General features: G+C 36.4%; 1 protein-coding gene and 1 non-coding gene across 2 annotated transcripts; both read right to left on the minus strand.

Moving 5' to 3' along the window:
* Positions 1 to 13: 13 nt before the first annotated feature.
* LOC119190155 (intraflagellar transport protein 88 homolog) lies at positions 14 to 9641 on the minus strand. Its single transcript, XM_037441376.1, is given in 18 exon segments — positions 14 to 1046; positions 2005 to 2112; positions 2427 to 2535; positions 3528 to 3641; positions 4470 to 4572; positions 4817 to 4982; positions 5147 to 5384; positions 5546 to 5780; positions 5971 to 6122; positions 6524 to 6642; positions 6762 to 6871; positions 6967 to 7070; positions 7152 to 7265; positions 7740 to 7844; positions 8143 to 8273; positions 8625 to 8720; positions 8723 to 8753; positions 9274 to 9641. Coding segments are annotated over 18 exon segments (2352 nt in total). The 5' UTR covers positions 9490 to 9641; the 3' UTR covers positions 14 to 945.
* Positions 9642 to 9765: 124 nt separating this feature from the next.
* Positions 9766 to 17071, minus strand: LOC115445821. Its single transcript, XR_005112789.1, has 7 exons — positions 16714 to 17071; positions 15712 to 15891; positions 15213 to 15523; positions 14937 to 15087; positions 12957 to 13074; positions 12608 to 12739; positions 9766 to 12525 (listed from the first exon to the last, which is right to left on the minus strand). It is a non-coding gene; the product is annotated as an uncharacterized LOC115445821 (transcript).
* Between the last annotated feature and the right edge of the window lie 108 nt (positions 17072 to 17179).

The following is a 17179-nucleotide window of genomic DNA, read 5'->3' on the forward strand; positions in this document are numbered from 1 at the left end:
ACAACGCACAACACACGCAACAAATTACAATTCACAATAACGCTTTAATCCGGCTTAACTGCGTCATCTAACATATGGGAATAACTCGCTTCATGGATGGGTGAGGTGATAAGATATTGTCCTATTGATTTATTGGCTTGCGATTGTAAATCTAGTGATTTAGTTCCGATTGCCAGTACTAGCAATAACATGTGAGATTTCGATAAAAAAAAACATAATGGACTACCGGGATTATATTATGGCGGATATGGGAATACGCTCGCTCTGCTTAGATTCACACATAGGATGTAAACTAATTCGGAAATGTGTGTCTTCAATTCGTTAAAAAATGAATAGTTAAAACATGCAAATAACTATAATAATATGATTGTACATGATGTAACAAATAAGCTGCCTATAGTCATTTTTATATACCGGAAGCCTCGAATAAATGGATAATGCTTCCCGCGTCTGGATCGTGAATTGGGCACAATCTTAATTGATAGCAAGTATGTTATCGACACAAAAACTTATTAGAAGTAGATGAACTCTATAATATTATGTTATGTCTGCAGCGGTGTTTACAAATAATTATTTTTGATGATTATTATTTTGAAATTTAACCAGTCTCAGTGTTCGGTTCTTCAGGTAAAGTCTAAAGTTTGGCAGATTTAGATTAAAAAAGTTAATATTCGTTGTAGATTGGGTTTGTTCTAGTTAGGTACAGCGATAGTCTCAATTGCTGCCATATCTTGGGTTGGACATAACTCTGAATGCGCTGGAATGTGGGTCTTTGCTTCCAACCTTGGATATAATGTACAAAGAGAAAGATTATTTCCATCGATTTATAAAAGAACTACGTAGTAAGATAATATCACCAATACGTTTACATTTTTGATTACCCAATGGTAAGTACATATTGCGAAAAACAAGATTATCTATATCTAATTTCGCACGTATTATTATTCAAAACTTATTATATAGGTACATAACAATATTACCTCTAATTTGGTCCACCGGAGATTGGCTCGCACCTGACGAACCGCTGCCAGCTGATGTTACCGAAACTGTTAAATATACAGTTGATGTTTAGATTTGTCTACTTTGATAATAGAAGTTTGTACGAAACAAGTGTCTAGAGATTAAAGAAATCGAAACTAATTGAGTGAAATTAGTGTATTAACTTGTTACAATGCAGTGGGAGTCTGGATTTTTGTGTTCGATATGGCAATAGGCTCGTCCCCTACCAAGGACGGCACACATGGCAAAAGTGCGTGCCTGGTCGCAACTCTGCCTACACATTAAGTTTGTTTTTATAATTAAATCTATTAGATTTACTAACTTCTTACTTTTAATTCATTCCTTCTTATCCTACTTCACTTCACTATAAATCAAACGCATATTAGCATTACCTTCCATGAATCAAAAAACGCGCACGTGCCATTTTTAATGACCTCGATTAGAAAATTGATTAAAATATAATGCGGAATTGCAAATTATATTAATTATTTGACGAAACGAATATAAAGCGAAATCGCAATTGGTTACGCCTAATATTAGCATACTGAGCAGTGTCGAACAAGGTAATAGAAACGTTTTAATTGTGAAGAATCGTCGATTTGATAAAATATCTACTATAGAAGACTTTATATTGAAATCTATGATTATTTATAGGAGCAATATAACAGAGAACGGCATAAAATTCAGTATTTATTAAACTATTTAGTACTAAAATGTTAGTTAACTGTTATCTAAGCTCAGACTAGTAAGTTCTCTCAGCAATATACTGCACAAGAACTTCCAGATGCGTTTACACTAACGGTAGTATTTCAATAGTATGCACATAGACATGCGACTTGTTGCAAGTCCTGCAAACTTCAAAATTTGCGTAAGTAATCTTGCCGTGATTGTTTACAGTAAAAAAAGTTGCGAAAGTAAAGTTTTGAAAAGTCTCATGCTGGTCTAAACCTCATTTGAGAGAAACAGAAATAAGGAGAAATATATCAACTGACTGGCACGACTGACCTCTTTCCAGTTGCTTAATCCTAGCCTGGGCGCGCTGCAGCTCCCGGCTCCAAGCGTTCGTCTCCGACAGACCTTGGTCTCCGCAAAGCTTCACTATCAATTTCAAGCCTAGACAAATATAATAATAATAGTAAATTCGAATATAACGTATTTACGGTTTTCCAGTTATGAATATTGGTTGACTTCAGTGCATATATACTCAGTTATATTATATATATTAATACAGGACTTAAGGTAATATAGATATTGCAAAGTAAAAGTATGTTTAATGGTATTAATTTTTGTTATCCTTCGAAAAGGAATATGTTAGAGCAATTACAGCTATATATCTAAGAGGATTTTTACTCAAATAATTGAATGTTTATATTTTATTTTAATGATAAAAATGGCGGCTTCGTAAATTTTAAAAGGACAGCACATACATTGGACATTGTCCGGAAATCGTGTGTTCATCTTCTTGTACAACGCGAGCGCCTCTTGATAACGGCCGCTGGCTCGCAGGCAGCTGCCGATAAGGAGACCCCATTGAGGCTATACACAATACAATATCACAATTACATTATATTTCCTACTAGGCGTTGTTCGCGGCTTTGTCCACGTGAAGGGCTTTCTCCATAAAAGTTTTACTGTGAACTTTTGCCGAATAAAAAACGTAATTTATTTCCGTGCTAAACAACATCCAAATACATACAGAGGTGTTTCATTCTGCCAAACATCTTCATTAACTTTTGTATTTATAATATTGGCAAGTTTTTAAATATAATGAAGTTTAGTTGTATATTAAATTATGTTTATTCACCTACCCTTATCTCACTGCGATGTAGGTTGACGCAATAAACGATTTTTATTCAGCATTCATTATGGAATAGTTTTTTAGGCTTAGTTTTTAAGAAAAGCTGCCATTGGTATAATGTTGGATTTTCTCTAGGACGGCAGCTGGCGGAAGCAAAAAAAAACTCGTCGAACTCAATTAAAGAACTGCACCACACAAGGCCCTTCTAAGAGCAAGGATTTTTCTAGGGTAGGCAAAGATGTTTCTAGAACAGGTGTCGCCCACCCTTGGCACTCCTAACTACGCCTATGCCGTCAGCCTGACATTGACTTTTATAGAGGAGTTATGAGGATATTTTGTTAACAAATATTTTCTGCTTTAATTATTCCCTAGGACCCTAAGTTCACTCAAATTGTCAAATCGTTGTCAAAATATTGATTTGACTGTACTACGTAGTACATAATAATTCCACGGGTTTGAAAAGTTTTTGACAAAAAGTGTGATAAAACTTAAGTAAGACAAAAAATTAACAGAAGAAATACCTACGTCAAATGTTTTTAATGTATATTTTATGTAATGCATGTGTATCGTCAAATGAAACTAATTACGTTTTTGTATTTATAACCTCAGCATAAAATTTGCGAGAGCACAAAAGAAATTCTTCATAAAGCACTCTATTCATTGATAAAAAATGCACGAAAATCCGTTCGGTAGTTTTTAAGTTTATCGCGTTCAGACAGAAAAAACATACATTGTTAGGCTGTAGCCGTGCAGCTCGACGGTAATGTTGTAGAGCGACATCTGGCGGGGACTCGCTGGCCAACCATTCAAGCGCAGACAACTCGCACGGCCAAATAGCTTCTACCTGAAACAAATGTTTTTATTTTTTATTAATTGGGTCCTTTAATGGTAGGCGACACATCTTTTTAAATACCATAATAAAAATCTTGAAAACAGTACAAATGGTTAAGAAAGGAGGCAAAAATGCGTATGCAGTGAGTTGAATTTCTTATAATATCAGCCCTGTCATAAGACAGGGTACATTAATGAACACTCGAAGTACCAGGCTGGTCACGTTTTTACTGTCTCATCGTGATGACCGCCACTCCTATATGTAACTCAATGTGTCACTTTCAATCAAGTTGTTTAAGACACTTTCAGATTCATGCGATACCTATTGATTTCGCCGCTGGGATTTACCTCCAAGGAACACATTATTAAAATTTAATATGGTCGACATTGAACTCTTAAATCATAAATTATTTATACTCATATCTGAGCTTCATTACTCAACCAAATAAAGATAAAAAAGACGATGGACACCAGTATATAAATACTTGCCCACTACTGAGCACGGGCCTCCTCTACTACAGAGAGGGATTAGGCCTTAGTCCATCACGCTGGCCTAGTGCGGATTGGTAGACTTCACACACCCTCGAAATTCCTATAGAGAACTTCTCAGGTATGCAGGTTTCCTCACGATGTTTTCCTTCACCGATAAAGCAAGCGATAATTCACAAAGAATACACACATATTTTTTTAGATAAATCAGAGGTGTGTGTCCTTGGGATTTGAACCTGCGGACATTCGTCTCGGCAGTCCGTTCCACAACCAACTAGGCTATCGTCGCTTAAATTTCTTAAGCCATTGGTATTTATGATACGACAGAAACAGACGCACAAATGTAACTTACGTCTTGATAGTGGTGTTTGGCGGTCATGGTGTCTCCCATCTCGCTGTGGAGCTGAGCCAATGCACATGTCACGCCCGCGTCCCATGTGCCGATAGAACTATACCTGCGTGTCATACTCATGTTGTACTAAACGATATACTGTCAAATGATAATATATGATAGGTGACACTCTATCTGGACCCTACTCCGCTTACCATTAGGTACAGTGGGGTCACCTTTCCATTAATTCCATTTCGTTTTTTTTTACGAAGAAATCAATCCAAACAATTCTGTTTTGATCGATTTATTCTTAGGATCGGTCTGAAGATATCAGTTGTAATCTCTTAGTGATATGGTGAGTTAATTACCAGTGGTCGGCGGCGGCGACGTCTCCGCGCCGCGCCAGGCGCGCCAGGCCGGCCGCGGCCAGGGCGCGCAGCGTGGCGCCCGCGCCGCCCGCACTGCGCACGCGCGACCATCGCGCCTCCGCCGCTTCGCACGCGCTTTCCTCGCCGCTGCGCTCCAGGGCTAGCGCTTATCATACAACATGATGAAATGAAAGTGAATTATGTTTCACTTTCATTTCATTCATAAAAACTTATCTGACACATTTTATTTACTTAGCTCTCATTTATGTTTTTATAATTAAAAAATTAAAGCAATATCTATGTTTTTTTTATTATTAAATATTGACTAACCCAAGTCATGCATAGCGATGAGATCAGCAGGGTCCAAATGTGTAGCGGCGGTGAGTTGCGAAGCGGTATCGCGCCACGTGAGCGCGACAGGTGTCGCCGGCGCGGAGGCGAGGCCGGCGGGGGAGGGCGCGGGGGCGATCGCGGCGGCCAGCGCCGCCGTCACGCGCGCCGGACACGAGTATGGATCGTCGCGGGAGGCTGCGTCCGCCAGTGCACGCGCCTCAGAATAGCTGCCTAACTGTCAACACAAAAGATAAATAAATGTTAGAATAAAAACTAGAAACACTGTTAATATTTGTTTTAGTTTAATTTACAATTTTATATGTTTTAATCCTTTTTATTTTGCATGAATACAGGAGAAACGATAACATAATTTATTCTATAGAATTCAATACTTACAGCATAAGCCACAAAGGCAGCGTCAGCATTAGCCTCGGCGCGTAATACCCGGTCGTCGGGATGCGCGCGCGCCACAGCCTTGAGCCGCTGTAGCGCGCGCGTGCCCGCCCCGGTGGCCGCGCCCGTGCCCGTGCGGAACGCCCGCAAGCCCGCGAGCGCGCCGCCCAGCTCTAGCCTCGCGCCCGCGCCGCCACCGCTATATCCGCGGAGAGCTTCCACACACCACGACATACCCCTGTACTTATATATTGTGATTTGAAAGAATGAAGTAATATTACGCAAAATATTAACAACAATCTTATTAAAATTTTCGTAATATCAATACTCATACTACCACCATACTACCAGTTTCAAAATCGATAGTAATTTCATCTATATCAAGGTAATTAGTATTATTTGTTGTATCAGTGAGTGTGGGCGCGCACCCTGACTCGTCGTCCCTCGCGTCGGGCTTGGTGAGCGCGGCGGCGGCGCGCGCGAGGCAGCGCTCGGCGTCGGCGGCGGCGCGGCGCGACCAGCGCGACAGGCGGTCGCCGCGCACCACGTCGCGCACCACGCACTCGTACGCGTCGCTCTCCTTGCAATACAGCATTCATACCAAATTTATTCATTTAATCGAACGCTATTGGCCCAATCGCTAAGAACAAGAAAATATTTATAGAAACGCAACCACTCATCCGTCATTGCAACTCAGATGCTATCAGTCATTGTATAGACTGTAATGACTTGTAAGGACCCTGAAAGACTTAATTTGAACCACATTATAAATGGGAACAATTTTTCCTTTAAAAGGTGTGTTATCTGGATATAATATATATTGAGTCGTGACGTGTGACGGCCTGGAAACTAGTAAAAGAGTAATAAAAAATTAATCACTTTCCAATGAGTATTTGTGAGAATATAATATAAACCTTTTATTTAATGGAATAATTTTATTTCAAAACCTTTAAATTAAGAAACAAATTATAGTAGGCTTACGTCATCGATTGTAATGTCCTGATGGTAAGTAGGTGGTTCGACGTCTAACATAGCGTGAAAAGCGGCTTTGCCGCCCTCAGCGTCGTTAAGCGCTACGGAGCACAAAACCAAATGAAGACCTGAAATTGATTAAATGAACATTACAAGCTTAATTTTAAGATATTTTTATAGGCACACTTATTAGTGTACCTACTACAGGTAACTTATTTTATAAAACAAATATATCATATACGTATACCTGTCTGAAAATCTCCTTGTTCGTGCATGATGTGTTGAAAATTAGTTATTGCATCTCGGAATTTGCCCATTCTTACTAGCAGTAAACCAATATTATGCATAACTTTCATCCTAAAAATATACACAAGTATTAAATAACATTTGTTCAATATGTAAATTATAATTGTTATAATTTTGGTATTTATTTCATTTTGTATGATGTTTACCTCAAATCTTTTTCCGCTGTCGGCGTTTGGTCCAACGCCATACGATACAATTTCAAAGCCTTAGGATGCTCACCCATTTTGAAATATATGTTGCCCATATTTACCTGATATCACAGTAAAAATTTATGTTGAAAAGCCATATTTGCTTTATACCAGTATCCACGTCTTAGTAAAAAATTACTTACTTTTAAACGATTGGCATGTGGAAATAGCTTATTTCTAGTTAATAACTGGTACGTGTTCAGCGCTTCCGTATACATTTCGTTGAGAGCGTACTGACCGGCCAGGTTGCAAAGAACCTGCAAGCATGTTATACACAGTATAGGATTGCGAAAGCTAGAGCGGCTTAAACATAAACTTTAATAGGATTTTTACTTTTCTTGAGTATAGGCCACTCAATTTGTGCCATCTCGCATCCGGGTGACTATTTGGCGGCAGTAAAAAAGTCCTCAATTGCAACCGTGTCAGAGCTATATAAAAATATGCTGCCCCTAACCTGCCGCGTATACGGCTCATTGACAAATCCAACACTGGACTTTAGTAAATACTTACTACATAGTTTATACGATATAGATCGAGGAGTAAATTTAGTATCTAAATCAATTTAACGTAATAAGTTTTCAAATATAATAAGTAGGTTTTTGCAGCAGACATGCGCAATATCTTTAAGCAATGTTGCTTAGACTTATTTTGTTACCGCAGCGTCCAATATACGAGTATCTAATAACCTCTTTTTAAGGTCATAAAGATATATTTGATTAAAGGTGACTTACAGCGAAAGTTAAATCTAAGTTATGCGAGTCACCAAGATTTGCCTGTTCTTGCATCCGAATTAGTTGTCTTTCAAGGGCTGAGGCTTCCTGAGCTTTAGATAACGCCTGAAAACAAAAAAAGGTTGAAACCAAATAAATTTAAATGTATTTATAAACATTGTTTTGTATGACTGTAAGACGAAACAAGCCGCTGGCTTAATGGCTAGAGAAACGACGGTCCGTAAACAGCAACAGCAACCTGAACTTAGAATCATTAAACACGCGTAGCACGTTATTCTTATCACCACGAGACATTGGATGTTAGATCTCATAATGCCCGGTTATTTTACTAGCTGCATAGCATTATGATAAAACATTAACCAACTTATCTAATTTTACGATATTTATTCTAATGTGAACTGACCTGCCCCAAATCATTTTCTTTTTTAGCGCTGGTTTGGTCATCGGGATCGTGTCTTGCGCTCAGCATGCACGATTCCTCCACTAACGCCATGATGCGGGCCTCCATTTGCTTTACTCGGTCTTCGATACTGTAACATTTATTATAACATACAATGGGTTAAATTGGAGCTTGGTTACGGGCAAAGTCCTGAAGTGCAATTCTAGTATCTCCAGGAAAAAGTAGTACTAACACAGATGTTTACGCATAATAAAGTAAAAATCTGTTTTATGGAAACTTTCTTAAAATATCATTATTTTGCTATTAATTTCTTAGCTATATCTAAAAAGACTTTATCCTCTGATGAGGATGCATACGATTTGTGAATAACGCCGTGAAGTTAGTCACGAGTGGTGATAAAGCCATCGTTAGTGGGTAGGTTCCAGCGGGTGACGACAGATATAGGCCAAGACAGTCGTACTGTAAAAGGTATAAAGCCATGCCTGTCTCGTTCCCGCAGTTCCTGGCGGGCGGGTCGCGCTGTGCGGAGGTGTAGCCGGCGGCGCGGAGCGCAGTCACGGAGCCGCGTGCCGAGCCGCTTCGTCACGCATGCCCACTGTGCCTATCCGCGTCATCTGTTAATCAACTCCAAAGCTTTACTTTTCGATTAGTTGCAAATGATAAATCGATGTTTAATACTCCTATATTGCCTCGTTTAAGTTTTATGGTTGGATTTAGAGAGTTCCAAATTGGGACGGAGTTGGTGGCTAATTTATATTGATTTAAAAAATATTCTTAAATCTATATTTGCCATAAATTAATTAATTGTTATTTAGAGTACGGTGAACATTGAATGTTTGTTATTATAGAAAATGGAACTACGGAAAATGGCCATGTGGAACTTTCCACCTGCATGTGATGACCGTGACCTCTATAGATTTTATTTACTTAAAGAGGCAGTAGATTCATATTAAGGAAATAGTATATACAGTAGGTACTACGTAAACTATGATTGTAAGTAATATTTCGGTCATATGATAAATCTAATAAAGGTGATATGTTAATATTCACGTCTCAAATACATTCTTCAATAACATATGATATATTAATAAAAATTAATATCATATAAAATGTATAGTTACTTGTAATACTAACCCCGGTGCCCATACGGCTGGGCACTTTTCTGCCTATCCCGGCCGTCCTAAGAGTTTCCTGGAACACCTCGTCTTCCCGCAGGTTGCGCGTGTCCAGGGCGGGCGCCACATCGTTAAAGCCCGAGTACAGATCCTCGTCTTCGTCTAACACCATAGCCGTGCGAGGCTTCGCGTCGGTGCCCAGTCGAGAAGCGCTGTAGTAACGCGAACTCAACATTGTTCCAATTTGATTCTACACATAAAATTACGAAAATATAAAATATAGGTGTTTCGCAGATTGTCACTTTTGTTGTGACGCGGTAACTATGGAAACGGATGCCCATAGTGTCGCGAATTGTTTTCTAGAATGAGTTCACAATGACCAGAAATTTCCAGTTTTCGCACATTGTCTATGGATAGTAGAGACCTAGATATAACTTAGCGTGTAGCTTAAATATGTTAAAGATATGTAAGTATAAGAGATTGATAAGATCGGGATAAAATGAAAACAGAATTAAGATTCACGTTCTATATTTATTACTTGATCTCTAAATTCAATACATTCAAGGTCCATCTCATTTTTGTCACGCCAATGAAACAATTTATTAGTAAAACCTAATTAAACATAACTGACTGAAACAAATGACATCACATAGAAAATAAATCACTCTTCTGTTTGACAAGAACAGTGTTGATGGAAGACACTGACATGGACACACGCACACAAGAAAACATATTCATAAACTAACTTTAAAAAATATAGCAATAAGATTTAAGACTACTACAGTATACAAAACAATAGAACATCCAATTACATCGTCATTTGTCACCGAATCCTACTCCTGAGCCTCACCGAATGCCGCTGCATCGCCCCACGTAAACATTCAAAATGTTGGGTATAAAAATAAATGTATTTCAAAAGTTTTCATTGAGTCGTCATCAAAATCAATAACAATGATCTTAACTATTTATGTACATCTTCATGATTCCATATGAATTGATTATTTTTTTAAATTTATATCATAATTTAATATATTATGTACTACTTAAAACTGAAACTAATTTAATCACCAGAAATAATTCGTGACCCTAAGAGACTAGTAAGAAATGCAAGTTTTTTTATAGTTTTGTACACTTTTCACTTACCATTAAGATAACACCAGATAAAAATGATAGAAAATCTATTAACGGGGATATGACTTAGATGTTAACAATCCGTAATCATATACTTGTCATCTAAATAATTTTATGTACACACATTTAACAAAAGCAACTGACGTCAAGACACTCGCCATAGAGTACTCTGGCTCTACACTCACTGCGCAGTGCGCAACACACACTGCACCATCATTCATCGGCATATTATTATTATGGCAACATATATTAATCTGTGTCCATCAATCAGTAGATGAGTAGAACCAATTGTTTCCTTAATTGACGGAATTATTTTAATTTTACCATAACAGTATGCATCATACACTATTCTAATACTTGTTATAAAACAAGGTAATAGTTTTAAATGACAAACGTACACAAGCGTTTTTTTTTATTTTTAATATTCCTCTGAATACGGGCAAACAATTTCGATTGGTACATTTAGCATAATATGCGTTATATATTTTATACACGTTTAGCCTCCCGTTCGTTTCATCCACTTTATTTACTGGCAAATAACTGAAGCGTGGCATAGAAAATGCTTAAATATGGCATATTTTTAGCGCGGTAATTATGCAAACATTCATATGACTACTATCATACATCTGTATACAGTCAGTTCACTGTTAACCAGTCTTTTGATTTAAATACAACTAGAAAAGATAGAATTAAGCCTTCAACAGACATACAAAACATACATTACGCATTTATCCCCGATGGGGTATGCAGAGGCGCAACCAGGGCACCCAGTTTTCGCCAAGAGTAATAGGAGGCAAGCCTATCACCATATCGGACACAAAAACCCGAACATCTTTGCCCGACCCGGGATTTCAACCCAGAACCTCAGAGCGCTGCCGTACCGCTCATGCAGTACAACTACGCCACTGAGGCAGTCAGAAATACTAACAGTAAAAAAATAAAAATGGTTTTAAATTATTTTAAATATCATCATTGACATGAATAGGTATCTACAATTCTAAAGGAATTGTAGATGCATTGTTAGAGTCAACAATATTGTTCGTTATGGATAGAAATGTGTAATGGGTGCAGTGCTAAGTGTCCATATAACCTGATTCCTGTCGGTTCCACTCTCGTAATTAATGTAAAATCTAATTATCTTTAGAACGATTTCGAAACATTTCACCCTTTGCCATTGATTGGGAGTACCCATCGATTTATATCTTTTTCAATTAAATGTAAACGATATTATGTGCTTTTAAGATTTAGTTTGATATATATTTTAAGATAGTCGTGCTGTACATACTTAAAGAAAATTACAATATAAATAAATGGAAGTCGATTTCAAGGTACTATTTAGGCTGCTTATGAAATGTTGAGTGCATGATTTGTTTAAATTTTTCATAGAAACTTACTGACAATACTAGTATTTAAAAATCACTATTGTTTTTACATGTTAAAAGTAATTTAAAATTTTATATGCATAAATTACACTGTAAGCACAAATCTCTGACTATTGCATTGATAGGTTTAGTTACTACTGTCTGGAAATTTCACTTTAATGTTTGCATAACAACCACGCCATAATACATAAATAAGCATTGCCCTTATATGAATAACGAAAATGTTATTACAATGTAAGGAAAAAATCGTATCGCATTCCAGAAAATGATTGCATCATCGGTCTTTACAAATATTCACTAAAATAATTCGCGTTTCCGTGTAATTTGCAATTAGGGTCACCGCGATCACAATCTGAGAGCACCAATAGATGGCTAGTGTTCAAATCATTTAAAATTCAAGCACACTGATGTAACTTACACAACTAGACGTATATCGTATCGTTATATTTAAAATTATAAAGCAGTCAACCCTTTCAGTATAATAATGCAGATTTTAATTCCGTGCATAAAGATCACAACAGAATCGGGCAAGAAGATTCACGATAGAAATTCAAATGTCAAAAGCGTCTCGCAGGAGAGGAGACGCGGCCAGTGAGAACGTTCGGACACGGAATTGAGAGCTGCGCTAAGGTTCGTCCTTACGGAGGCGCCGCGCGCTAGATCTGCGTCGAGAAGCGCGGCCGCGGCAGCTCGAACACGTCGCCGTGCACCGACCGCGCCAGCGCCTTGATGCTCGCCGCGATGTCCGCCGGCTCCTCCTGCGCCACAGCATACGTTGTCAAAATTAATAAATAGTTCAATCTCAATCATCAACACTATTCATATTCTATAAAGACTTACGTCGTCGTCCAAATCGCGCAGAGAGGGACGATCGTTGGGGAACTTGGGCATGTTCATGGGCAACGAGCGCGCGATGTCGGGCGCGCCGCCACCGCAGCCGCGATATGTGGATGCCCTCGTCGTTGCTGCCTTCTGTGGACACATACATTGCACACTTTATCTCCATGCTACCTTATTCCACATTAATGTGGTCGACACACTAATTTTCTTTAGTTTTATGACAAACTGCTGGTCTGATACCAATTTTTTAAGGTGTATACAGTAGTCGTAAGAGGTCAACAGATCTGTCTAGTTTCTTAGAATTGAAAAGATATAAAACTATCCAACTATAACATAAGTATTAACTTACGATCAGAATCATAGTCGTCCTGATCAGAAGCCATGTTATGACGCGAATCGTTCGCTTCTAAGTCAAACAGATCTTCCGCATCCAACGAATCTTCTTCTGCAGGTATAGTTTTATTTGGCTGGAAAATATAATGAATAATAAATTTTGTGTGTTTCAACAAAAAAGGGAAATAATGGTAGAACTTAAGATATATACAACAAATGTGTATGTATGGTTTTGGACGAATACATAAGTGATATTGGTGCAACGATTTATTTGCATTCGTAATAGTTTATGCTTATTTTAGGCGAATATTTGAAATGTGAAAAGAATTTGTAAATTAACAATACCACTGATTAAATTGACAATGTCTAAATCAGTCTAAATGATAATTTAGTTACTGTTAAAGTTGTCATACTAAATAATAATCATATTATGATAAGAATAAATCTCCAACTTTCTAAAGACACTTATGTAACTACTTCAAATTAAATCTATTTTTATTACTTATAGCTTTTGCTCGCGGCTTGGCCCGCCTGAAAGAATTTTCCGGATATAAACCCCGCTATATATTTCCCGGGATGGAAAGTAGCCGTTGTCTTTCCCAGGGTCTCAAACTATCTCTATACCAAACTTCATTGAAATCCGTTGGCTAGTTTTTGAGTTTATGCATTCAAACAGGCAGACAGACGCGGCGGAGTACTTCGTTTTGTAATGTATTCTTAAAAACTTTTTAATAGGAACAGTTCCGTCGTACATGATTGTTCGCGTAATTTTTACCGATTACGCACCACACGCAACGGAAGTAGTGTTAACTTGTATATTATTTTCAAAAATACAATGTCTTAAATAAGTAAAGGAAAACATTTCTTAAGATTCATAAAAAATAACATTTACTAAATAATATAATGATTAGTTTTAATACATTCTAGTAGCAATATTTTTATCAGAACCTTTTTTATTTATACCATAACATAATATTTTATCATAATATTATGGTAGTCAGTTTCATAACCAATGTGTTGAGTGATAAAGTAACTAAAATGTTTAGTCTAATTTGATTCTATAGTTCATTCGCGATAGGAAAATAGGGAGTCATAGTTATCAGCCCAGCTTTGTTCTCAAATCAATAGGCTACAGAAAAATTATGAAATCAAGTTAACAGTGGTAAATCTTACATAAGATATTACTTACTCTATGGTCTTGAAAGCGAAATAATTTATAGTAGTTTTAAATATTTAAGTATTTTAATCTGTGTTCTTTAAATAAAGAAGGCATGCAGTGTCTTTGATAATACATTTTATAATATTTAAGGAAACCATAAAGTAAATAACACTAAGAACTTTGAAAGTATTATAATTTTTTTATGGTTTTCCTTCACTGTTCCAATACTATGATCCTTTTAGTTGCATTGATGAATTACTATTTTCTTAACTCAAATGGACTATGGTTATAGTATTTTAATCACAATTAGTTTCACTTTCTTAAATTGAAATTAATAAGTCACCATTCATTAAACTCATATTGAAATATTACTTTATCACAAACCGTAAGTTTCTGTGAAAATCTACGTAAATATAACTTAGGTTTAATTTTGGCAGTAAATTCATGAACAAACCCATATAGCACCTAATTAAAAATTGTTCACATTTGGGAATGTCGTCATTTAACATTCGTGACATTGCTAATAAATATGAATATTAAAATGAAAATCAATGTGACAGTAAATACATAACAAGTTAATATGTTAAACAAAACAGTTATTGCTAATGACTTCACCCATATGAAGATCTATATTCCAAAAATTAAAATATCAGTGTACATTTTTATGGAATAATAAAGCCTTTCCACTGTATTATGTTAATTCAAACTTGGACCGTGTGCAATTTTGTTTTTCTAAAATCTAATTTTTTTTTTCACAATAATAACAAACATTGAATTAAACAAATATATTTGATATATTTTTTATATTACCTTATATTAGCAGTAGGATTACATTACCTTAATAATATTTTGGGCTTTTTTGGCATCTTTAAGTGAGGACAGTCTTCTTCTCTGTAGTGGAGGTAGTTGAGGGGAGGGAGGACCATTGTCCAAGCTTGTGTCCACTCTCCAGTCATTTTCACCATTATTTTGCGCCTTACTTATGATACTGAAAACAAATAATTATTGTAGTTAATAATGCACTGACAACTTTCGCACTATTTCTAAAATCTTATATCCTAAGATATAACCAATGTTAAAATAAAAAATGTATGCATCTAAGTAAGGTCCTACCTAGCTAATATTTTGTGATCCCTTTGTGCTCTTTCCTGTATGCTTCAAATTCTGCATACTTCTGATCGAAATTGCCTAACAGTTTCCTCAACAGCTTCCAGTTGTGACTGCAGGGTTTGGTTCAGCTGCTTGCTGAGGGTTCCAATGACCTGGTGGCTTGGTGGCCATCTCTTCTTTTCACTAACCATGAAATTGTTAGTGTCCACATTCTCTTTCATTTCTATGTCATTTGTTACTTCTGGCACTAACAAGTTGAATACTGGTGAGAAATTATGTGACTTCTTTAAGTAATTAACCCGGTCAGATGATGTCTGTAACAACAATATGCATAATTACTTACATAATCTTTATACTCAGTTATTCAAACAGTAACAGATAAAAAACTAATAAATCAAGGTTAGATAATCTGAATTACACAAGATATTGATAACAAGATAAAGGTATCTCATGTTGTAAACATGATGAAAATAATAGCTATAGTTTAAAAATAAAAACTCACTTGAAGAGTCTTGGGAATCAGCATAACAGAGAGAGCATTTTTATCCTGCAGAATGGCATGGGTGATCTGATCACAAGCAAGACAAGTGTGTATGGTCCAGCGACCTACTACATGGGTCCCAGCTAAAGCTTGCTGTACCACCTGTCTTTTGACACCATTGGCAGGACATGATAACAGCTTCTAAAATGTCAAAAACATTTTGTTAGGCATTTTGATTATACATTTTATACATATGTAATAAATTAATAAAACAAAACTGTCTGTTATGTAACATTCCTTTATACAAAAGTAATCATTAGGGGACATTATAAACCTGTCAAAGTTGTGCTATGGGCATGATATAATGCAGTATAGTCATAGCTGGCGCCAGTCTATAAGGTTTACTTCTTTATTTACATTCTTACTTACATTGTACACCTACCATCCTCTAGGGTCTTAACTTTATAAAGAAGATATGTAAGACAGATAGAGATAAACTGCATTCGTACTGGCGAAAAAGATCAACAACTATTAGGACTTCAGTTTAGCATATTCTCTTTTTATAAGAAAAATAATTATCAATAAAAGAAAACTGCTTAACAAACTATTTAATATTAAAAATTGAAAATAATAAATTAGAAAAACAGGCAAGAGTAGAAAGAGGTGACTATTATGTCCGAAACAAATAAATTTTGAATTAAAACATGTTATAAAATTCAAGGTCTTTCTATATTTACGCACAGCTATACCGACTAGTATATTCCATTGTAAACAATTTATAGAGCGTACATTATTTGTGCACAGAATTACAAGTAGAGTAACCTTATTCGTTTAAAGTTTTGTGAATATAGTAAAGTAAATAAGTCGAAATTGTGCCGCACGCATACTGTTATGTATTACAGTAGATACTGCGTAAGTGTTTTTTTACCATGAAAACATTGTTTTAATTCATAATTGCTGTACATGGGTCTTGTGTGACACCCTTCGAATAAATCAAGGCCGTGACATGTTTACTGACGGTACCTCACTGAAAAAAATATCCCTTTGTTCGGTGGATGTGAGCTCCAGTTTTCCAATATCTACATTATCTTCAAATGTATCACTTTCTAACGTTACATTCAGACATTTACAAGCACAGAGAGCCATCGTATGTGAAAATTGTTGTTTTATTTGTTCAAAACAATACAAAAATACACAAAAACGTAAATAAATCGTACAGTACTTAGAACTTTCGTAGATAAATGCGTAGGTATGTATTGTATACATATATATGGATATTTTTATTAACACACACACTACACACAGGCGCGTATAAATATCACGTTTTCAAATGTAGTTGATTATCTTATCAATAGTTTCTCTTTCTTACTAGCTCTTGTTGATGCACAATTTGCCGTGGAAAGAAAGGAACAAAATATTTCACCTTGAGTACATAGTCAAAAAAACAGCATGCGTAGAGTAGTAACGAAAGTAATAATTACCGTATTAA

The sequence above is a fragment of the Manduca sexta genome, chromosome 22 (genome assembly GCF_014839805.1).
Source record: "Manduca sexta isolate Smith_Timp_Sample1 chromosome 22, JHU_Msex_v1.0, whole genome shotgun sequence".
Lineage (NCBI taxonomy): Eukaryota > Metazoa > Arthropoda > Insecta > Lepidoptera > Sphingidae > Manduca > Manduca sexta.